At 41.1% G+C, this 25,392-nt stretch overlaps 1 protein-coding gene across 7 annotated transcripts in view; it reads left to right on the forward strand.

The window, feature by feature from the left end:
* Positions 1 to 25,392, forward strand: part of meis2a (Meis homeobox 2a) — a 73,692-nt gene that overhangs the window by 38,980 nt on the left and 9,320 nt on the right. For all 7 annotated transcript variants that reach the window (XM_048190365.1, XM_048190369.1, XM_048190368.1 and 4 more), the window contains exon 9: positions 11,276 to 11,352. In XM_048190365.1, coding sequence (XP_048046322.1) covers positions 11,276 to 11,352 — 77 coding nt within the window. The remainder of the gene's footprint in view (positions 1 to 11,275; positions 11,353 to 25,392) is intronic.

Raw genomic sequence — 25,392 nt, forward strand, 5'->3', positions numbered from 1 at the left:
TTTTTATCTTTCCCTCTAGGGCAGCGCGTAAACTTTCAGAGTAACGACGGTGTTTGGATTACTGTAGCTCCCTTTGATGCCTCAGTATGCACCATGCAAAGTGCAGAAAGAAGAAAGACAGAGAGAGAACTGATATGTACTCTTTTATTTGCCAGTTTAGTGAACGCTTTCTCATCCAAAGGGACCTACAGTACATTTACTACAAGGACTGTCCACCCAAACCAATGTGGGGTCAAGTTCCTTGCTCAAAGGCACAGTGATAGGGAAACTCAATCCTGTCATGAATCGCTCCTTTTGGGGTTTGAACAACCCTGCATTTATTGCACAAGTTGTTAATCTGCTCTGATAGATTCAAGGTTGCAATTCTCATCAACCTTTTAGGTTTCAAACTTCCTTTCTACCTGTTCAGTTTCATTAGTTAGGTAACCTTTAGCTAAATAAAAAATAAGAAAGCCAGCTACATTTCTTATTTGAGCTGCCTGTTGACCCCCATCCACTAATAAACGGTAAGCTGAGCAAGCTGTTGGTCATCCTCTCATGGGATTTTTGGGTAGCTGCCAGTTTCCTGCTTGCTTTGTCAGTGGATAAAGTCAGTAACAAACGAGAAGCCTACAGCCAAGCCGGTCAGTCAGGTCAGAGGTCAGCAGACCTCAGGGCAGGATTGTGCAGATGAGCACTATGGGGAGAGCACAGGCAGCTGGAATGCACTGAAAAGGGGCCCTTTGCTCTGTTCCTTAGCTCTACTGCTCTTAGAGCCATTAAAACTCTTCATACATCCCTTAGTCTAGAGCATCAAGAGTGGAGAGTCCCCAGGGCTCATAGCAATCCACTGCCTGAGTCTGTAGTACTGACGCCCGGGTGTGAATTGAGCTTTGCTTTGGCTCCGTCAGTTGTCTCGTAAGGTTTCTGCGATCATGACTGCGAGAGATCTTTGGCTTTTTCTGTCCTGCTTCGGTTGACTTGATTGTTTTAGTTTACTGAAAACCTCCATGGCGGCCTCTCTATGCTGATACATAGTTTAGTCCTTTTGGAGAGCCAACTAAATGGGCGCCATGCTTGACTTCTGCATTTTTAGCATCATTAACCTACAGGAAATTGCCCCTGCAGCTGTTTGCCGGCTGCTTGGTTGCTCCACATTCCCAGCTAATGGCTAAACATCGAGGTTTCCTCTACTGTGAGTTTTGACTGTAAAGCAGATTTGACAACTTGAATTTGCTGGTGCAACAGATGAAACATAACATTACAGGTTTAGATCTTTGGATTATTCTTTTTCGACTACTGGTAAAAGATGCTATCATGCCATTAATTGCTGCTCCCAAACCAAGCAACAGAGACAGCATGTGCAAATAACCCTTTGCCTTATTAAGAAAGCTTACTACGCTAAATTATATGTGCAGTGTATATCTTAGATTAGCCTGTTCTATTGCCTTGTCCTTCAGTCTCAAATGCCAGCACAAGAGGAGTCTTACAATAATGTGTGCTGCCAAGACCTGCTTGCATAAAAGGGGTTGGCTGGAATATTGAGGGGTTGGTGAACTACTTTGTTGCCTGCAAGGAGAATGACCCTGTTGTTCTTTGGCTGCCCAGTGGCCTTTTGGACAACATTTCTGTTCTCCAGCCCAGTCCATGTACCCCACGAGCAATAAACATCCCTTTCTCTCTCTCATGCAGGCAAAATATATTAAAGAATAGCGTAAGTAAGTCTTGCCCTGTGGGATGGTGGGGGCAAGACAGCAGTAAGCCATAGGTAGTAGCCCAGTGGCCTAATGAACGTGACCCATGAGGTCTCGGCTCCGTTGCTCACGGGTGCCATCTAGACTAATCAAGTCATTACAGACTGGTGAAGGCAGCGACAAGAGAGAATTCTTGCTCTGTGCACCCTCAGTATTTTGGATGAGCAGTGCATCGTTGCCTCTATCTTGTTAGGCCAGATATCTAAAGGTATTTTTTTATCGTTTTAGTTGTGAATTTGTTCTGAGGCCAGCCGGTTGTTTGCCTTATTTCACAGGCTTTCATTTTACAGTGTGAACTCAGGTCATGTTTATCTACTTGATTTGCCAATTTGCCTCTGAGCATGAGTGGTCACATGACTTTATGACAGCAGTAGTGTCAACTGACAAGACTTCTGTACTGCTCTCAACTCCCATTCACTTTCCCTTCCACTTTTTCCAGTGTGAAATGAATCCGTTTGAAAACCGCTGTTAAGACAGGGAATGCTTCTCAATCTGCATGCAGTTAAAAATAGCCAGTTGATGACAGAAGCTGCTGCAAAAAATTAAGTTAAACTCCTGTCCCAGAAGTGTTTGACTGATCAGGTGGAAAGACAAATTCTAGGGCTGTTGTGGTGAGACTTTAATTTGGTCAAATGTACACCCTAAAGCCAGAGGGTTAAGAGGATGAGAGGAGATTCAGTCTATCTTCTGTTCCCCTTTCCCTACGCAAGGACATGGAGATCAGGTTCCTCCCCTTGAAAGAGCCGACTGGCCGCGTCTGTAAGAGAAGCCATGAACCTGATCTGATGATTAACTAGCCTCATCACTATGGCTGTGGGCCACATCCAGACACACACACATAGAAGAGGGTTTTTTTGTGTCCAAATCACAAGGTCTACACAAACCCCCACTGCTTTACACCCTTCACACTCACTCTTATTAGTGGGATTTGCCGAGTCAAGCATCAATATTAATGCTACTCCTAGTCAGTGTTAGTGATTTGCGAACTTCAGAACATAACCATTTGTGCTGCACTTCATCTAAAGAGGCACAGGACCTATATTCAATGCTGTTAGGCTCATTGTTTTTTTCCTCACGGGCAGAAGGCAAGCATCATAACTGAGAGAGCACATGTCAGTTGCTAGAGCAGTTACAGCTAACAACAGCCGTTAAAGAGCAAAACTTTTCTCTAATTGTTTGTATCTCTCAATGTGTGTTTTGCTGTGTGTGTATCTCTCACTGCAGTGGGTGTGTGTTTGTTCCCCTGTGCGGTTCTCTCTGACGGCCTTGAGAATGGGAGTGATTGATTTTTAGCACTAATGCTTGTTTACCCTCAGCAACTGCGTTCCAGGCCAACCTCACGGGGGTGCCCACCTCCTCCACACACCCCTCCCAGCATCCCCCTCCGCCTGGCCTTGCCAATCCATGTTTTTTGCGGGGCAACAGTTTGCTTGGCAGGCAAATTGATAGCTAGAGTCGCTCTAGAACCTTGCACCATCTTCAGTGAACATAAATTATTGGTGTAGAGCAAACAGGGGGGCTGGCGGCAGTCCAGCGGCTCCGAGCCCAGCCCAGCCAGCAATTGTTGTGGGGGCACAGAGAGAGAAAGAATGAGAGAGAGAGACATATGAAGAGAGGGAGTCTAGCTGCTCTCCTCAATAGCTTTTCATGGTGCGCTGGGCTCCAGGTGCCCCTTTGAAGCCACATAAATTGAAACTGTTTTACCTCTGAAAAAAAAAAAAAAAAAAAAAAAAACAGTCACGACCGAATCTGATCCCAGAGCTGCACGAAGAAGGGTTTGTTCATACGTGTGCATGCTGATGAACACAATGACTGCTGGTATGCACACATCGTTTGAGCATCAGGGGGTGTATTTGTGATTTCATAAAACCGAGGACGTGTTCTCTTTTGTGTGTGTGTGTGTGAGCGAGACAAGTTGCATTCTTGCCGGCTTCCTCCTTGTTGTCTGGATGCAGCGTAGTGCTGAAGAAAATCAAACGCACACAAAACCCTACCTAAGCACACACATTTAACCTTAGACACACACAAACTACTAGAGTACATAGAAGCAAACTCCTTTTGTCCATCTTTTAAACAAAACAGTCTTTTAGCTTCTGTTCTGCTGAGCAGACATCAATCACAGCGCTGCTGACACACACCATGAGTCATTTCATAATCAAAGTTAACTTTCTAAACAAATCTGTCTTTCTCACAGTGTGAAATATTTACAACAAACACACCACATTACAATTATTCATGAATTTGCGTTGTAAAATGGGATATATATTATATTCAAATCAGTCTTATCAAAATAAACCTGCAGCCTTCATTTGGTTGGAATATCATGCTTGCAGAAACACACATATGTAAATGCATTATTAACAGCCTCTCTAAATTTAAAATGTGCCAATCTTTCTGCAGATTTCTGTGTAGCAGATATTAAAATGTCATTCTGGGCTTTGATTGATTTTATTGGGAGTCTGTGTTATCTTGCTGCGCTCAGTTTGATTAAACATACAGAAACGATCACAGTCAATTTGAGCTGCGCGTCACGGGGAAACTCAAATCCTTCAGCGATGATGGAGTAGTTGGAGAATAAATGAAATTGTTGTTAAGGGACAATGGAGTTATGAGAATGTGCCCTTCATTTCAGTTCCACAAACCTCCAAAACAGAAAAATAAAGTGCACAATTTTGAGCGTGCCGTATGATAGCACAGCAGTATCTTGGCATACTATCGCCTTTGTCACATATTGTTTGTGTTAGCATGTTAGCATCTAGCTAAATGCATTACCTTAAAGGATTAGTTCACTTCAGAATTAAAATTTCCTGATAATTTACTCACCTCCATGTCATCTAAGATGTCCGTGTCTTTCTTTCTTCAGTCGGAAAAAAATAAGGTTTTTGAGGAAAACATTCCAGGATTTTTCTCCATATAGTGGACTTCACTGGGGTTCAACGGGTTGAAGGTCCAAATGTCAGTTTCAGTGCAGCTTCAAAGAGCTCTACATGATCCCAGACGAGGAACAAGAGGCTCATCTAGAGAAACCATCAGTCAGTTTCTAAAAGAAATAAAAATTATATACTTTTTTAACCACAAATGCTCGTCTTGCACTGCTCTGTGATGCTCAACGCATGACGTAATCATGTTGGAAAGGTCATGTTTGACGTAGGCAGAAGTAGGGTACTCCAACTTCAAAATCGTCCAACATTGTTGTTTTACCTTTTAATGTAAAGTGCGTTTGACTTTGTAGACACTGGATCGCGTGACCTTTCCAACATGATTACGTCATGCGTGGAGCATCGCAGAGCAGTGCAAGACGAGCATTTGTGGTTAAAAAAGTTTTTTTTTTTTTTTTATAAAATGACCGATGGTTTCTCTAGATAAGGCTCTTATTCCTTGTCTGGGATCATGTAGAGCTCTTTGAAGCTGCACTGAAACTGACATTTGGACCTTCAACCCGTTGAACCCCAGTGAAGTCCACTATATGGAGAAAAATCCTGGAATGTTTTCCTCAGAAACATTAATTTCTTTTCGACTGAAGAAAGAAAGATATGAACATCTTGGATGACATGGAGGTGAGTAAATTATCAGGAAATTTTAATTCTGAAGTGAACTAATCCTTTAAAGCTTAACATTTAAACTACTCACTCAAAAAATACACTGCATCATTTGGCTGACTGTTTGTCCTCCTGAGCGCTAATTCTTATCTCGCATATTATTTAGGATGGATATGTGAATTTGGCTGCAGCGACAGAGAGCTGTTCAGTAGTTCAGTTGGGGGATGTGCTGGGTTTCATTAGGTTGCAGGACTCTTTAATTCATTGCAGTCTGGCCTCATACTGATGAAGTCATTCATCAAGCTCACGGTCAGCCGCTCTGTTGGGGAGAGTGTGTGTGTGTGTGTGAAGGGGGGTTGATGTGTGTTTGGGGGCACTGGGGGTTCAGGCTCGACGTTACATTGAGTTGCGGTGAAGAGCACATCACACCCTGTAATTTAGCCAATAGAGTGCAAACACACATGCACACACATGCACTCTGGGAAATAAAATCGCCCCACATGCACTTGCCGCGGACTGTATGATGCACTGACACATCCCAGAGGACTCCTTCCCGAACCGCGTGTGTGCGTTCGGAATGGCGCAAGCAGCAAAAAGCCGGTGCCATTAACAGGCTGCAGCGTAATTAACAGTTGATTCGATCGCCGGCTAGCGCTGGCATCTGCAATAAAATAAGCTGCTCATTTTTCTGTCTAATAATTTATAGACTGCACCTCTTCACATTCTGTGGTCAGTCCGTTTCTCAGGATATTGCTCCGGCTCTTAGTAATTCACTCTATTGATTGAGTTTAAAGCGACAGGAACACTTTCAATCTTTCTCTGATCTCTCATGCTAAGTTTACTCTTCATCGTGCTGTTAGCGTGTCATGCACACCGCTGGACGGAATTAATAATTCATATAAAGGTAGTGCTGTGTTCGGGTTTCACTTGTTTTGTCATTTGATGCCCTATTTTACAGTGCTAGACTCGACCTGCGATGTCATTCGGATGTGCATTACTCTGGTTTCACAGCTGTATTTACAGAACGCAAAATTTGGGATCCATTAAAAAAATAAATAAATATTGAGGTACAATACTTTGCATAGGTTTCAATTTAAAAGTGTAAGATTGTGTGTACATTCATCCCCACCACATATGTGAAGCTAATCTCTCTGTGCATAACCCATATGCATATTCCCATCCAGGTTAAAACACCAGTACATGATAATACAGTTTGTGAATGCCATCACAGCCCAGAGTGAGCGGATAGTGCACACATATTTGCGCTAATGTTTTTATAAATCCCAGTATGTGCATGGGAAATCACATACACACATTTCCATGGCCGTTTGCACTGTTTACCAGGCCCAAGGTCTGTATTTACAGTGATTTGTGGAACAGAGCTCAATGAAACCGGATCTGTTGTATATTGTGTGTCTGCGGTCAGGATATCTTAAGCTGGCTTTGAAGGGTTTTAAGCGTTTTCTGTTTTTTTCCTGTCGGGGAGAAAAAGATATAATGTCATCACACTTCTTCAAACGTGTCTTTGGTTAGTTTAAAGGGGTGTTTGAGTATGATTTCGCTTTTTTAACTGTAGTTAGTGTGTAATGTTGCTGTTTGAGCATAAACAACATCTGCAAAGTTACGACACTTAAAGTTCAGTGCAAAGGGAGATATTTTCTTTTACAGAAATCTGTTTAAGGACTACAACAAACAGCTGGTAGGGACTAAAACAAGCTTCTTCCCGGATTAGTGACATCACAAACCGCAAAAATGTACATAAACCCCGCCCCCGAGAACACACAACAAAGGGGGCGGGGTCATGTTGGGCTGCTTTAGAGAAGAGGAAGAGTTGTTGTAGTAGAGTGTTGTTGACATGCCGTCATTTTACGCCGGACTGCTTCACAAACGAGGGTCAATTCAACACAAAAGATGAACATGACGGCACATGCTAGTGGATGAGTTGAATCAACTCCACAGCAACTACATAAATTTATCCACTAACCATTCAGAAACGTCCAGTTTGATTCTAAAAGTTGTAACTTCTTCCTGAGTCTCTCCATCAGTGTCGACTCCGGTTTGAACAATGTAAGGCTGAACACCGTTACTGACAATCCTCATTTTGGCTGCGTGAGATTCTCCAGCTTTGTTGTTGTTGAGCTGTTAAAGCCCCGCCCCCTTTCCAGAAGAGGGCGGGGCTTTAACAGCTCAACAACAACAAAGCTGGAGAATCTCACGCAGCCAAAATGAGGATTGTTCAGCAGCAGCTCATTTGCATTTAAAGGGACACACACAAAAACGGTGTGTTTTTGCTCTCATAGGGGCAAATTTGACAAGCTATAATAAATGATCTGTGGGGGATTTTGAGCTGAAACTTCACAGACACATTCTGGAGACACCAGAGACTTATATTACATCTTGTGAAAGGGGCATTATATGTCCCCTTTAAAACAGTATTTATCACCGATATGGGTTTGTTTTAATGGCTGGCACATACATGATTTAATTAATGCTTACTTTCAAAATTAACCAAAAATGTATATATATAATTTGTATATCAATAATTTGTTATTGATTAAAGGCTTTTGGCAGTTGCCAATTGCAAATATATATATATATATATATATATATATATATATATATATATATATCTATATAATAATAATAATGACAGAGAACCCATCACACAACCTGATGCTGTCAGTGAAACACACACACACACACACACACGTGTATGTGCGCCTCACAGAAAATGGACCTTGTCTTGCCAAGCATATGTCAGCACTTAGCAATCAAAAAATGTATTTCTATGTGCCCATTATCATATTTCTTTGTTAATGATTTTAGCATATTAAAAGCTCCAGTGTGCACAAGTAGAAATCTGATTCATGCGTCTCTTTTTCCTTCATTATTTGTTCAATCTTACAATTGTTTTCTAATTAATTGGACACATTCCTGAAATGTTCCCTCCTCCCGCTCTTTAATTAAACCTCGGCCGTTCGTTTCTCAACGTGAGCGCTCAGGGTCAAGATTCAGCAGCGTGTCAGTCCGGCTCATTTTTATGGTTTTGTTCTTGGTGACTTTTTAAAAATTTTCAAGAATGACCTACTAGAAGAGAAAGACACCTAGTGTGTGTGTGTGTATGTGTGTGTGTGTGCGTGTGCGTGTGTGTGGGCGCACATGTGAGGCGGTGGCTGAATAAAAGCAGAGCGTGTGGTTTGTTTGGTTCTTAATCTGCCTCTTAAAGACATCTGTCAGTGCGGATCACTATTGTTCGTCATGCTTGAGACACGCACGGCACAAATTCAATCCTGCCATTTCTATCATGTCACATTTGGCAGATCAACAGTGACACAAATTGTATCATTGCATCCCGCGCGGGGATTGTGTTTGCAGGTGCGACTTCTGGCAATAAGAGACCTTTGCAGAAACGTCTTGCTTTAGCGCTTGGCCTGCGTTCAGCACAACACAAGCTGAAGTCATTTCTCTAACCGTCGAGGAAAGGAGGATGTTTTCCGTCTTTCCGCTCCGAGCGATACGTTTAATCTGACTGGAGAATTCACTGCAGTGCCGTACGGATCTGGTATTTTCTGTGGTTTTCCATACTTCCATTAATTGGTCCAATCCCGATTCAATTGCACTCCTCACCCCGCTGATCTCTTATCATATTGTCTGTTTGCAAGACTCCAGCTTCAGTGTTAGGAACTATTAAAATTTAACACATATTGCAGCAAATGTAAGCGACTCATCCCTACAGGCCGTGCACAGCACACTGTGAATATCCTTTATTTATCACAGCGGATTCAATCCATCAGCTCGTTATTACAGTCATCTGTCAACTAAAGATTCACAGCCGACGCATATAGAACAATTACTTTTTTTTCCATTAAATACCCTTTTTATTTAAAGGAATTAAAAAAAATCTAAGCATTTAAAGTACACATTAAAAATATATATAGGCCTATAAAATATAATTCAAATGGATGGAAAGTTTATATGCAATTCAAATACATAAATCTTACATTTAGGCCTTTTTTTGGAGCGAATAAAGGAAAAACAATTTGCAAATAATATTTTTGTTTTAAAATATGCACACATTCACTCCTAATCATATTTGGCATACAAACATATTATTGTTTCTTGTCTCATCACATTCAGTTATGAATTACATGATCATGAAAATTTAATTCATTTTCACTAGAAAGTCTAGTAGTTTGCATCACTGGATATTGCTGTTGGTTGTAAATTTAGCTCACACTCTTTCACTGATAAGACTGAAGTCGCACTGGAATTCATGTTAATCTGTAAAGCCCCGCCTTCTTTTATCTGATTGGTCATCTCAGTCTTTTTGACACTGACGAGTGCTGTTAGACCTCTGAGGCGCAGCAGCCAAAAATGTATTTTATTCAACCTTTTGTCATCTTCACAAACAGAACATAATGAAGTGCAGCATCATGGTCATGTCTATTGATTTGGGGAGCGGACTCTGGTCCACAGCACCATTTCCACATGTAGCACAGCTATTCATTGTTTCTACCAGTCTTCTAGAAAAGTAGTCAACTATAGTTGGCGGTTGTTTAGTATGGAAGCTTGTTTCCGCCACTAAATTAAAAATTAAAAAGTGTAATTGCGACTTTTTATCTTATAATTCTGACTTTTTTTCTCAGAATTGTTTATATCTCACATTTCTGACTTTATAAGACACAATTGCGAGTTTAAATTTCGCAATTCTGAGAAAAAAAAGTAAGAATTGTGAGATAAAATGTCAGAATTGTGAGTTATAAACTCGCAATTCTGAGAAAAAACATTCTTCTTCCCCTCACAACTGGACACTATAACACACAATTGCGAGTTTGTATCTCACAATTCTGCCTTTATAACTCACGACTGTGAATTTATATCACGCAATTCTGACTTTTTTTATGACTGTATCTCACAATTGACAACCTGATCTCATGGCAATTCGTATGCATTTTATGTGGCTCATTTGTACGAATTCATACGACCTCACTTGTACAAATTTGTACAATTTTTGATAAATCATACGTATTTTACGAGTTACCTACCTCTAACCCCGCCCCTAAACCTACCCGTCACTGGGGTTTAGGCAAATCGTATGAATTTGTATGTGAGTGAGGTCGTATGAATTCATATGAATTAGCCACCTTGTAAAATATGTACGAATTGGTCATGAGATAGCATTGCAATTGACCCCCGTTCAGAGTTTGATTGACAGGCGATCTAACCAATCACAACGCCGAATCCACCATTTTGTCCGACAAAGCAGTCAGGGGAGTTAGTAGATTAACGTCGGTGGACTTGAACTTACATTTATACATTTATTCATTTGGCAGACGCTTTTATCCAAAGCGACTTACAAGTGAGGAATACAACAAGCGAGTCGTCAAACTTGAAAAATGGTGTGCATTGACGTGTTTCCGCGATTGAAACAACGTTCCTTCTGCTGTTCATTCATGTTTATTTGATGCTATAAATGAATGTACGAAGAGATGATTGATTCACGAGCCGGTTGAACTGAGGCTACAGCAATCTGTCACGACACATTAAAGAGCCACAAAATGATATTTATTGTTTAAATTTCTTTAAAAAGTACAACTTTTGAAATTTGAGACTTTCATATCAAAAGTAACCTATTCTGTCTTGTCTGTCGATGCGTTGTCAGTGTCCTCTTTGCTCCGCAATGTATTGTTCCAAACATGATGTGTGGCGTGAGAGCGGGATGGCTTGTCGGACGTAGCAACAGTAACTAAGGGGTGCGGGTCTTTGCGAACGGTCAATACTGACTTTATATCACCCATTTCTGACTTTATAACTTATAATTGTGAGTTTATATCTCTAAAAATTCGCAATTACCTTTTTTATTTCATGGAGGAAACAAGCTTTCATAGTCATTTGCGTAATGTTTGCCTCATCTAGATGACTGGCAGTGCACACACACAGCACATCACACTCTTTCTCTGTTGTTTCCCATGATCCATGAGTCTCTCTTGTGTTCTCTTGCAGCACCCATATCCGTCAGAAGAACAGAAAAAGCAGCTCGCTCAAGACACGGGCCTCACCATCTTACAAGTAAACAACTGGTGAGTCAAGTCACTTTTCATGTCTTTTACCAGCAGCGCTGACCGTCGGAAAGCATTCGCGCACGGACCGCACTCGCCTTATCGCCGCGTCCCTTTGCCGCTCGACACACATTTTCATTCCCTTTGATGCACGAAGGGGAAGAGGACAGCGGTACACCTCCTCCCCAAGAGCCGAGCGCTCTCCCCGCCCCCGATCGGCGCTCCGTGCCGGATTACAGCTACAGCGCTCTGGCCGGCAGCGTCTTTGTAGATGGCTTAGCTCATAACTGGAGGTGGTGGATTAAATAAAATGATCACAGAGCCAAAGAAATGATACAGGAATTATTTATCAAAATACACGCCCGGGCTCTTTTTTTATCGCTGGCTTAATTTCGTTCGCTACATTCTCCGGCCGATGTTCAGATTAATTGAGCTGACAGCTTCTTTTCAAAACACCGGGAAGGTATTTGCACGGATTTTCTGGCCTTACACAAACTTAATTATACGGAGCGCTATTTTATCAGTCTAATTCCGTGTAGTGGAGCTTCTATTTACAAATGAGTAGTCCCTGCCTTTTATTCACAGCTTCCCTTAATGTATTTATCAAAGCGGACTCATTTACGGAGCGCTCTATCTGTCGGGTACAGGCGGCGGCTCTCGGCTTTATCGGCCCGCGGGCCCGCGCGCACCTCGGGGTCAATTGATTTTTTTGCTTTTGTGATTCATTTTTCCCCTACACCTCATTCTGTTGCCGGCTCACAATGAGCGGCGCGCCTGGAGAATGAGCTTGATTTGTCTGACCAGGTACTTAAATTGGCCACAGGAAGTGCCGTTATCTGCCTTTCACCCGCCTGGCGGTGTGGATGGCGTTTCAATTACAGCGGTAACCCAGCTTTTATGCCGTCACACACCTACAGCAGCAGAAAATTGACTTGCTTTGCCTGTTTCATGCTGATTAATGCTGAAATAACCCGCAAACCCCACAAGAACCACACAGAGAGAACGAGCGAGGCTGGGTGAACGCTTTTAGTTTTAGACTACAGATACCGAAAAAAGAGTGCTGTCTATCTATGTATCTATCTATCTATATATATCATATATATATCTCAGGTCAGGTTGTTTTGTGTGTAGCGCACTCAGGTCTCAGTTAGATCCGTTCCATCCACCTGACATTCCTGCTGATGGGCCAAAAGCGTCCCGGATTCCTCCTGTGATGGTCATTGTCCTGATCCTGCCTTTGATATAGAGCACAGGAGAGAGAGAGAGACAGGTTTGCGTGCTCTCTCAGGCTGGACGTCCTGAATCACGTCTTTGTTCGGAGGCACAATCAGACCTGGAGGCACAAGGGCGCTCTGTGTAACGTGTCAATAGACAGCGCGTCTCCTGCTCGGACAAGACCGTCTACCTCTCCATCTCTCTGTCTGTGCCCGTGGATCTGATCTTCTGCTCTGCATGTGTGTGACGGTCACTGGTGTTGGTGGTTCGTTATGTAGCCGATGGGTAATTAAATCTGAGACTGCTCAGCAATCCTGTCTGACCTCAGAGAGAGAGAGAGACGCTTCACACACCACACGACAGGAAAGTGCAGTTGCATCTGTGTGTTATTCTATCTGTCTAATCACATGCTGACAGCAACACGCCTCCTCTAAACACACACACACACACACACATCATTATGAGAGAGACAGAGACAGGTTTGTCTCTCGTTATTGGTCACTCTTGCAGTCGATTCTGGGAGTTCAGGAACTTCTGGATTTTTGTTAAAACTTTCTTGGAAATGTTATATGTATATTGTTTTAGGACACTTAAAATGCTAGATATGACATTAGACAAAGTATGTTTCAAGTATGATGATTTAAAATTTGATAAAAATGAAATTTGTTGGGAAAAACAAGAACGTTTGCACCGGGCTAAAAGTGCATGAAGAAAAACCAAGTTTGTTTGTGTTTCTTCTCTCTCTCTCTCTCTGTATTGTCACTCATGGAAACTCATTTGACTAATGAGCTGAAAAATGGAGTGGAATAGGTGACTTATGAATGACCTTTGCTTGATTTCATGGAGGTCTAACATTGCCATCTTACCTGAAGCCCACAGACACACACTCTTTGCTGTCTGTGTGTTGTCGTTTCATCATCTCCAGACTGAACCATCTCTGCTGGTCTTCGATCTGTCAGACCTTTATTTTGGTCTGTTTTAGACTAGGACAACTGGAGAAACAATTTCATAACCCGCTCTCTTTCCCTCCCCGAACTCAAATGAGTCACGAACAAACAGATCAGCTTTATGTTTTTTATGACCGTTTCAGTTGGCGCAGCCAGCTGTTATGAAATTCAAAATAATGGCTTAATATTTTCCAAATGTAATGTAAAAAGTATAAACAGGCCTGTGAAGTTTTTATTTCCCTCCTCAGATCATGGGAAAGTCATTGAGTTTAAACACATGCCGTCCCAGTGTTATTTCAGCACCATTGAGATACTATTATTGTTTATGTTAAAGGATTAGTTCACTTCAGAATTAAAATTTCCTGATAATTTACTCACCCCCATGTCATCCAAGATGTTTATGTCTTTCTTTCTTCATTTGAAAAGAAATTAAGGTTTTTAAGGGAAAACATTCCAGGATTTTTCTCCATATAGTGGACTTCACTGGGGTTCAACGGGTTGAAGGTCCAAATGTCAGTTTCAGTGCAGCTTCAAAGAGCTCTACATGATCCCAGATGAGGAATAAGAGTCTTATCTAGAGAAACCATCGGCCATTTTCTAAAAAAAATAAAAATTTATATACTTTTTAACCACAAATGCTCATCTTGCACTGCTCTGTGATGCGCCACGCATGACGTAATCATGTTGGAAAGGTCAACGTAGGCGGAAGTACCGCGGTAGGGCAAAAAACTCTATCTCATTTTCTTCTCCAACTTCAAAATCATCCGACATCGTTGTTTTACCTTTTTTTGTAAAGTGCGTTTGACTTAATCTTTCATGACCTTTCCAACATGATTACGTCATGCGTGGAGCATCTCAGAGCAGTGCAAGATGAGCATTTGTGGTTAAAAAGTATATAATTTTTATTTTATTTAGAAAATGTCCAATGGTTTCTCTAGATAAGACTCTTATTCCTCGTCTGGGATCATGTAGAGCTCTTTGAAGCTGCACTGAAACTGACATTTGGACCTTCAACCCGTTGAACCCCAGTAAAGTCCACTATATGGAGAAAAATCCTGGAATGTTTTCCTCAAAAACCTTCATTTCTTTTCTGAAGAAGAACTGAAGAAAGAAAGATATGAACATCTTGGATGACATGGGGGTGAGTAAATTATCAGGAAATTTTAATTCTGAAGTGAACTAATCCTTTATATTTTGAATCAATAGTTTTATATATATATATATAGTTTTTATTATTTTTTATTTCAGTTGAAGTTCTTTTAGTGCATCAAATTAAACTAAATTAAAATGATGATTTATTATTTCATTTCAGTTTAAGAGATTAATTTTTTTTTTATGGTTTTAGTGGACTACACGAGCCCTGCGGTCTCTCTCTGTGTTGCACACGGGCAGAATGATGACTGAAGTTGCTGGTTATCCATTTAACTTTGACCTAGATGAGACTGTCGAGTCTTTTTTTGGACTCTCGCGGGACGCGGCAGTGTCCGTTCTCTCTTAATATACAGCACGAGAGGACGAGTGGAGACGAGCTGCTGCCAGAGAACATCATCGGCATCGCTTGCATTTAGGGACCGCTAATTGGCAGTTAATTAGCAGAATTGACTCAGTTGTTGCTTCCCAAGTGCCAGCCTCCGCCCGCTCCAGCTTCATTTGATCTGATATCTCTCACAGCGCCAGAGCGCTGATCCGCTTTTAGCATACGAGTCTACATCTGGCCAATGTGCGGCTCACATTCAGGCCAAACCGTCACTCGAAGCCTCTGACGTCACGTTCACTCTCAGCTCTCGGAGAGGGAAACTCCTGCTACTTACTGTCATATCTGAATGAGCTGGTCTGATGTGTTTCTGCCTTGTTTTCCAGTACAAATATCTACACATTCTTAAATCAAGATACATGTTCTTATGACAAAAAGTCTTGAATGTAATGTATCAAAATTAAGTGCGTTCATGCAGTAACAATTTACAATTGGTAATAAATGCATTAGTTAACATTAACTATGAGAAATATATTTTTACAGGATTTATTAACTTTTGTCAGTTAATATAAACACAGTTGTTCATTGTGTCTTCATATTATTTCAGAGTGAATTAACTAATGTTAACGGAAATAACTTTAAATATCTTCAGTCATTTTGCATCTCCAGTAAATGTATTTTGATTTAAGAATGTTTCGATATTTGTGCTGCACTGTAAACCTGAATAAGTTGGGCTAACTCAAAACATTTGAGGTAATCAGTTACATCATTTTTTTGAGTTATAATGTTCCCAATTTTAAGTAAGCAGAACTCTCAAGTTTCAAGTTCAAGTTTGTAGTACTCATGCATGTTAATTGCTCCTAACTTGAAGTACTGAGTTATCAAACTACATTTTGAAAGCAATTAACATAAAAGATTTACCTAATTAACTTTTTTATTTTGAGTTCTTGCAAATCAAATGAGTTATTTACTTCACTGTAAACCCCTAAGTTGTCAGAACTCAAAAAAGTTGAATGATAATTTTTTAAGTTAAGAAACTCAAAGTTTAAGATTTTTATTTTGTTCTTAACTTGAAATATTTGAGTAAACTTGAGTAAAGTCATTCACATTCGTTTTTAGTAATTGCACAAAATAACATTTAATTTTAGCATTTACTCTCCCTTTTCAAGTGCTATGGGCAAAGCATGCAGAAATTAAACTTAAGTTCATCTAAATGAAAAGAAATGAGTTCATACAACTCAAAACAATGAAACATTTCAGTTTATTTGAAATATGTCAGTTCTGTGAACTCAAAAGAAAAAGAAAGTTCTAAATACTCATAACAGTTGATTTAAGTTTGTCCTACTCAAACCAATTAAGTGTTTTGAGAGTTAGGGTTTACAAACAAGACAAAAACACTGAGGAAATAATCTTGTGAAGCTGTGTGCGAATGAAGGTGAGACGGTGCACTGGGGTGAAGCGGTTTTATGTTCTGGGATGGTGCGTTTTGTTTCGAGGGAGAAACAAATGGAGAAAGATTGAAGAAAGAAAAGAAGGTGAATAAGTGGGTTAATTTATATGGTTTGCAGCGGCGGCACATCACATGCGGCCGTCTGACGCAGCGCTGTAGGATCGTGCTGCGCCTCGGGCCATCTGTGAGCAGAATAGCAATTTTATTACATTGTCATTAAAGCAATTTCACAGCAGTATTGTTTGTTAATGAGAAGTCGCAAACGAGGAGAGATGTCACGGGCAGGAGTAGCATCGAGCTTTTCTATCTGCTCTTTTTATATATCACTGAAAAATAAATGCGCACTCACCCTTCCCATCTGTCTCTGGGTTCTGGCTTGTAAAAGGGAAAACCCACTTAAAGCTGAAATATAAAGTCTATACTGCCAAGGTTGTGTTTATGAGCTGCCGTTGGACTTTAGTGTTCACTGCTCTGCTAGTTGGACTTCATATACGGAGCACTAACGTTCAGCTGAATCCAGTGTGTCTCTGGTCTCAGACTAGCAGAAACCTGATTGTTTTGGTTGCGTTCGTTCGGGACTCTGCTGGTCCTGGCGAGGATGTATGGCTGAGAGCTTCCTGTGTTTCACCCTCAGACGGATCAGTTGGCTTTTTCCAGTTATTTATAGAGGCAGATCTGCTGCTCCTCACACAGAGGATGAGGGAAATACAGCCCACATTAGTGAAATAAAGCCTGAGAGAGAGAGAGAGAGAGTGGGGCGTCTTTCTGCTGACTCTGCAGATGAACATAGTGTGAGCTGGGAGGAAGTTAAGAGGAAAAGAGAGAGAGAGAGAGAGGGAGACCCTGGAGAAAAGCACGACTGACAATCAGGATTTGAAGGAACGAGTTTATCAGTTTCAGGCTGAAGAGGTTTGTGGGATTTTGGGGGCATTTGGAGGGCTTCATTCTTCATAAAATAGGGCGTGAAACTCTTTTGAAATTATTTTTGCTCTTGTTCAACGAATAGCTGGTAAAAATATCTGCTGGATTTTCAAAAAACACTGATCATCAGCCTCAGGAGATCCAACTAAATATGTTTTATTTATTAATTGTTACATAAGGTTACAATCTTTGCAACCAAAATTTGGGAGATGTCTGAATGCATTTGTAATAAAGTTATTATTTTGATATTTTCTAGAAATAAACAAACAATAAAATAATTGCATTTTTTTATAAAAGATAGATAGATAGATAGATAGATAGATTTATAGACGGATGGACAGACAGATGATAGATAGATAGATAGATAGATAGATAGATAGATAGATAGATAGATAGATAGATAGATAGATAGATAGATAGATGGATAGAAAGATGAAAAATGGATGGATGGATGGATAGATAGAAAAATGGATGGGTGGATAGAAAGATGAAAAATGGATGGATGGATGGATAGAAAGATGAAAAATGGATGGATGTATGGATAGAAAGATGAAAAATGGATGGATGTATGGATAGAAAGATGGGTGCATAGATAGAAAAATGAATAGATAGATAGATAGATAGATAGATAGATAGATAGATAGATAGATAGATAGATAGATAGATAGATAGATAGATGAAAAATGGATGGATGTATGGATAGAAAGATGGGTGCATAGATAGAAAAATGAATAGATAGATAGATAGATAAACAGATGAAAAATGGATGGATGTATGGATAGAAAGATGGGTGCATAGATAGAAAAATGGATAGATAGATAGATAGATAGATAGATAGATAGATAGATAGATAGATAGATAGATAGATAGATAGATGAAAAATGGATGGATGTATGGATAGAAAGATGGTTGCATAGATAGAAAAATGGATAGATAGATAGATAGATAGATAGACAGATGAAAAATGGATGGATGTATGGATAGAAAGATGGGTGCATAGATAGAAAAATGGATAGATAGATAGATAGATAGATAGATAAAAATGGATGGATGGATAGAAAGATGGAAAATGGATGGATGTATGGATAAAAAGATGGGTAGATAGATAGATAGATAGATAGATAGATAGATAGATAGATAGATAGATAGATAGATAGATACACTAATGGATGCAGATTTAGTCTAAATGAAGCTGTCACTCAGTATAGCACCAGCTTGTACTTTTTAATAAACCTGTATTTCCCATAAGAAAAATATTTGTTTAATATTTTTCTTACGTTAACAAAGACCCTTGGGCCTTGTGCCTTTATTGCTTTAAAAAGTAACGAGTCTTTCTCATACAGTCTCAAACACAAGCCGTACCTGAGATCTGTTTTCCCAGGATTCAATTTATCGCCCATTCTCTGAGCTACACATGCCAACAGCGCCATCATAAATTAATACCTCACGTTTGTTTACTGAAGCGCGTCGTGTCAGCGAGCGGAGATGTTCCGGATGAGCTACCAGCAGAAATTATGCCAAAACGCGACGCGCTCTGGACGAACTCCAAACTGTGTTCACACACACCGACGGTGAAATAAAAGCAGGCTCTCTCAGTGGACACTGCAGCCTCTCGTCTCTCATTATCAGTTTGCACACACCCGCCCGCGTGGTTCTTCACAGCGTGAGACGGGACTGTGGGGCGAGAGACCGAGAGGAGCAGCGCGAGAGAGAGGGTGTTGAACCGTGGGCCCCTTTAGGGTCTGAGAGAATGGGCTGATTTTGAGATTGAATGGGGTGACGGGGGTGTGCGAGGGTAATGACAGAGTCCTCGCAGGCGGCAGTAAGTGAAAGGAGGTTAATTGAGAGGTTTCACTGATGACGGGCAGATCTCGGGCGCAGGTGCCCTGCAGCGGCTCCTCGCCGTAACTTACACTCCACATTAACCAGCATCACCCTCAGACATGTGTACGTGTGTGTGTGTGTCTCGTCGTACGACACCAGGCCTCACGTCAAAGACAAAATCAATTTTATAAGCAGGCAATCCATCAATTTTTATGTCCCTGTTCATGTTTTAACAATTATTTTTAAGAAATAGTTTTGCTTTTGTAAAATAACATATGCTTCTTTTGAGAGTTTGTTGTGCAGTGATTCCACTTCCGGACTGAGAAAAACTGGTGTAGGATTTACTTCGAAACAATTTTCAACTCTCAGTGAATCCAGGAACTGATCAAATGTACAATGCTTAATATTTTTGAGTTTTATTTAAGTTTTGGGGTCAGTAAGATTAAAAATACAAAGTGGCAACATTTCCCTAGAGAGAGAAAGACTCGTGTCGGGTCAGAGCGGTGGCGAGCGTCTGTGATCCCAGTGATAATCAAAAACAACTTGCAGAGCAAAGGTGCCTGAGCCGAGGAGGAAGACAGACGAGTCGAGGGAGGGTGAGAGAGAGAGAGACAGGATCCTCACACAGGTGTGTTGACGCCCGGGGCGTCTTTGGCTCTGATTTGAGCCTGACTATCATGTCTTTAAGGACGCAGCGTCAGATGTCTGTGAGCTTTACCGGGGCCAAGACAAACCTGCTGCAGTTGTCAGAGCTTGCTGATGTAGCCAGAGAAGGTGTTTCTCGCACACATCTCTCTCTCCTGCGGTAGATTGGCTGCTGTTGTGCCGCAGGACAGAGAGACGGAGAGACAGCAGAACAAAGTCTCGCTGTAAAAACCAGCAGCTGCTACTGCGGGATCAAAGGAGCAACAAGCGGCCCTTCCTGACCGGCCGGCGCTCCAGGTGTTTGACGGACAGCTGACAGCCGGGGCCGACTTGGACCCTCCGGTGGGCCGTGCGTACACGGGTGCATGTAGAGCCCGCCTTCATACGCCACGATCACAGCCAATCAGAATGCCTTCTGATGCTTTTGTGGACCAACGAGATTCTTTATTGGTGCGTTGCGGCTGGTCGGGACACTCCTAATTCCCAGATGTTGTGTCTTTGATCAGGACACAGGCAGCTTGATATTTAAAAACACATCTTTTTCTCGCCTTCTGTCCACACTGAGAGACACTGAGAGCTTTTTGAAGATGCAAACAAATAATAAACAAAATAAACAAAATGTTGTTAAAAATAAATGTTACTTTGGTTATGCTTTATTTTAAGGTGTTGTTGTTACAGTGTAATTATACATTTAAGTACTGAGTAATAATAATTATATACATGTACTTATAGGGTTAGGATGAGGGTTTGGTTTAGGATTAGTTGCATGTAATTATGCAAAATTATAGTTGCTGCTACAGTAACTACATGTAACAATGACACGGTAAAAAAAAAGTGTTATCATAACTTTTACAATCTTTACATTCCTGCAAAATTGACAGGTAATTGACCCTTCGCTGGGAGTTTGATTGACAAGCGATCTAACCAATCATAACGCCGAATCCGCCATTTTGTCCGACAAAGCAGTCAGGAGTTAGAAGATTAACCTCGGTGGACATGAACTTGAAAAATGGTGTGAATTTACGTCTTTCTGCATTTTCATTCATGTTTATTTGATGCTATAAATGAACTAGAAGGAACAGATGATCGGTTGATGAGCCGCTTGAGCTGAGGCGCTACAGCGATCCGTCACGACACATTAAAGAGCCACTAAACGGTTTTTATTGTTCAAATTTTTTTTTTAAAAATTACACAATTTGAAATCTGGGACTTTGTTTAATATCATAAGTAACCTGCTCTGTCTTGTCTGTCGACATGTTGTCAGTGTCCTCTTTGCTCCGTGATGTATTTTTCACTGTGCGTGGCTTGACAGCGCCATGGTTTGTTGGACAAAGCAACAGTAACTAAGGGGGGCGGGTCTTTGTGAAGGGTCAATTAACTTGCAGTTGGTGCACCAAAAAGTGAGGGCGATTGCATTTTAGACCACTCATGGAATGGTGATTAAGTCTGACCTTAAAGGGATCCTATTATGCCCCTTTCACAAGATGTAATATAAGTCTCTGGTGTCTCCAGAATGTGTTTGTGAAGTTTCAGCTCAAAATACCCCACAGATCATTTATTATAGTTTGTCAAATTTGCCCCTATTTGGGTGTGAGCAAAAACACGCCGTTTTTGTGTGTGTCCCTTTAAATGCAAATGAGCTGCTGCTCCAGCCCCCTTTCCAGAAGAGGGCGGAGCTTTAACAGCTCAACAACAACAAAGCTGGAGAATCTCATGCAGCCAAAATGAGGATTGTCAGTAACGGTGTTCAGCCTTACATTGTTCAAACCGGAGTCGACACTGATGGAGAGACTCAGGAAGAAGTTACAACTTTTAGAATGAAACTGGACGTTTCTGAATGGTTAGTGGATAAATTGATGTAGTTGCTGTGGAGTTGATTCAACTCATCCACTAGCATGTGCCATCATGTTCATCTTTTGTGCAAATCCAGCGTAAAATTTCAACAACACTCTACTACAACAACTCTTCCTCTTCTCTAAAGCAGCCCAACATGGCCCCGCCCCCTTTGTTGTGTGTTCTCGGGGGCGGGGTTTATGTAAATTTTGGGGTTTGTGATGTCAATAACCCAGGAAGAAGCTTGTTTTAGTCCCTACCAGCCGTTTGTTGTAGTCCTTAAACAGTGATTTCTGTAAAAGAAAATATCTCCCTTTGCACTGAACTTTAAGTGTCGTAACTTTGCAGATGTTGTTTATGATCAAACAGCAACATTACACACTAACTAAAGTTAAACAAGTGAAATCATAATCAACCACCCCTTTAAAGCACCAAAAAGTGCTGAGATATTTTGCTAATAAAATAATTGTGCTAGAAAAATAGTGTGAAAATTGTTACGTATGGTCTCTCGCTATCATTTTTTTATGTCCTACACACGCATTGGAAGATTGTTTCGGTGTGGACAAGCAACTTTTGAAAACGCTAGTGTGTTTTGAAACAAAAACATTGGTTTTAAATGTATCTGAACTGAAATCTGTGGACAACTCGGCTCAATCCAGAGAGGGCGACAGCGAGGATGAGCCGGTGCCGCAGTGTTATTGATTTATTTTAATTAGCAGCTCGTTAAATCGTGTCAGTTTGCAAAACAAACATATAAGTCTGAGTCTGGTTTTCCACTGGGGTCTTAATGAGTTCTGCACCTCCAAACCCAAAACACAGACACAAACCTGAAGACAACAGAGAGTCTGAGACACTCTTCCTCACTGAACACACTCTCCATCTGCAGCGAATCAAACGGCGGGTGAGCGAATGCTCGTCTCACCACTCCTGCTTTAACTTAAAGAGGAGAGAGACAGTCTGATGAATGGACAGACAGCTCTGGTGTGTGTTTGGCCTGTGGACACACGTCTGACCCTGTTAGTGGGTGTAAATTGAGGAATTGTTTGCTTTGATTAAACCTGCGCCGCCCGGCGTTAATCTGCGCACACTTCCCGGGTCAAAGTTGACGCCGGTGCTGTTCGCTTCCTCCTTCCAGCCGTCGGCGTGTTTCTCTGTTTATTTCATTATCTATTTATTTGTTTTTGAACCTCATTAAAGAGTAACTTCATTAGTTTTGCTTGGTTGGATCTGTTTTTCTGGCTTTGATTGACGAGCAGATGCGGGCGAAGAGCGACCCTTTCCTGCACTGCGCTGTGCTTGAAATCACGCCGTCCCGTCAAACGACTGACCCCGCTCCCGATTGGCCAGGCTCTCGTCTCACCCTCCCGCCGTGATTGGCTGGGGCCGGGCGAGCGCTGCTGGATGACATCCAGATGAGGGTGGTTTGGTTTGGGGTTTTTCAGGAAAGGAATGCTGACGACAGGGCCGGTTTCCAGGTGTGGCAGCAGCGGCACACACACACACACACAATCACGTGACTCTTTGTCAAGAATTCCACGAACGGCCCCTGAGACTCGCGGTCTGCCGGCCCTCTCGCTGCTGAAGCAGTGTTTGAAGTGAGGTTTGTGAATGTTGATGCAGCTCCACGCTAGAGCGAGGTCAAGTGGCCTCCTGCAGGCCTGAGTCCATAACTCACAGCCGCAGCCGCTCCACGTGTGTTTGAGCTGATCACACGTGTGCTTCCTCGGACCAGGTGACGAGAAAATGGAATGTTAGTGATATATAAGGGATGTTCCCAAACTTTTACAGTGATATTTCTATCAAAGCTGCTGGCCCTCAAGAAAGTGTTCCACCTCAGAAGATCAAACTAAATTGTTATTTTATCTGCTTTTATTAGAATTTGGCATGGTTAATAGTTTAAAACCCTGATTTTGCTTTCTAACAAAAATGCATAGGAAAAAATGCAGATTAATATGATAAATTAATTGGGTTGCAGTAAATAAAGCTGTCATTCAGTAGGGATTAGGTAGTGTAGCACAAAATGATCATTTTCTTCAAATAAACCTGGTAATTGAATGTTTAGTTCAATAGTTGAATTTAATAAATGCAGTCCACATTCAGTTTTGTGTAAGAAAAGAGAAAATGATATAGGATTATTTCATTTTAAAGTGTTAGTTCACCAAAAAATAATTAATTACTCACCCTCATGTCGTTCTACACCCGTAAGACCTTCGTTCATCTTCAGAACACAAATTAAGATATTTTGATAAAATCCGATATGTTTTTTTCTCTCTCATAGAAAGCAACGTAATTGACCCTTCGCCAGGAGTTTGATTGACAAGCGATCTAACCAATCATAACGCCGAATCCGCCGTTTTGTCCGACAAAGCAGTCAGGAGTTAGAAGATTAACCTTGGTGGACTTAAACTTGAAAAATATGTATACTGATGTCTTTCCGCATTTGAAACAACATTCCTTCTGATGTTATTTGATGCTATAAATTAACTAGAAGGAACAGATGATCGGTTCATGAGCCGCTTGATCTGAGGCACTACAGCGATCTGTCATGACACATTAAAGAGCCACTAAACAGTTTTTATTGTTCGAATTTCTTAAAAAATTACACCATTTGAAATCTGGGACTTTGTTTAACATCATAAGTAACCTGCTCTGTCTTGTCTGTCGACGTGTGGTCAGTGTCCTCTTTGCTCTGCAATGTATTTTTCACTGCGTGTGGCGTGACGGCGCCATGGCTTGTCGGACAAAGCAACAGTAACTAAGGCGGGCGGGTCTTTGCTAAGGGTCAATTACCACATTCAAGGCCCAGAAAAGTAGTAAAAACGTCATTAAAATAGTCAACGTGACTGCAGTGATTCTACCTTAATGTTTTTACGTTCAGAGCTTCCAGGTTCTACATCAGAACGGCCAATACTGAGCCGCGTTCTGACGTAAACATGGAAGCTCTGCAACGTAAATAATGTAGCAGTCTGACAGGGGAGAGATGAAATTGTTGAATATACTCATTTTTGTTTTGTTTTTTGCGCACAAAAAGTATTCTCATCGCTTCATAACATTAAGGTTGAACCACTGCAATCACATGACTGTTTTAATGATGTTTTTACTACCTTTCTGGACCTTGAATGTGGTTATTTCATTGCTTTCATTGGAGGATAAAAAAAAAAAAAAACTCTCAGATTTCATCAAAAATATCTTAATTTGTGTTCTGAAGATGAACGAAGGTCTTATGGGTGTGGAATGACATGAGGGTGAGTCATTAATGACAGAAATTACATTTTTGGGTGAACTAACCCTTTAATGATTATTTAAAAAAAAATGTTTTTGGTCATTAAAATGAGTTCTTAATATTAATGTAACACTGCAAAATCATTATTTTAGAAAGGAATTACCAACATTTGACTAGTTTTGTTAATTGCATGATAATCTTACATTAATAGTTCTTCAAAGAACATGGGATTTTTGGTTTAATATTTAAAAAAGTAAAGTGTGTGCCCTGTTTGTGTAAAGCGGCACTATTGTCAGGAACACACGCGGGACTTCAGAGCGTTGAGGATTCTGTGCTGCGTCTCATGCAGGGTCTGTCTTTGTTGTGAGCGGCAGTAAAGGACACATTCTGTGGCATATCCAGAGAAATGACCCTGCCGTGACCCTTCACCTCTCCTTTAATTATTTGTTTGAAGACAGCATGGGGTTCCCATGCGGAGCGCAGCAGCGGGGGAGTGTGTGTATGTGTGTGTTGTGTGCATTTTACCTTT

Source organism: Megalobrama amblycephala, linkage group LG5 (genome assembly GCF_018812025.1).
Source record: "Megalobrama amblycephala isolate DHTTF-2021 linkage group LG5, ASM1881202v1, whole genome shotgun sequence".
Lineage (NCBI taxonomy): Eukaryota > Metazoa > Chordata > Actinopteri > Cypriniformes > Xenocyprididae > Megalobrama > Megalobrama amblycephala.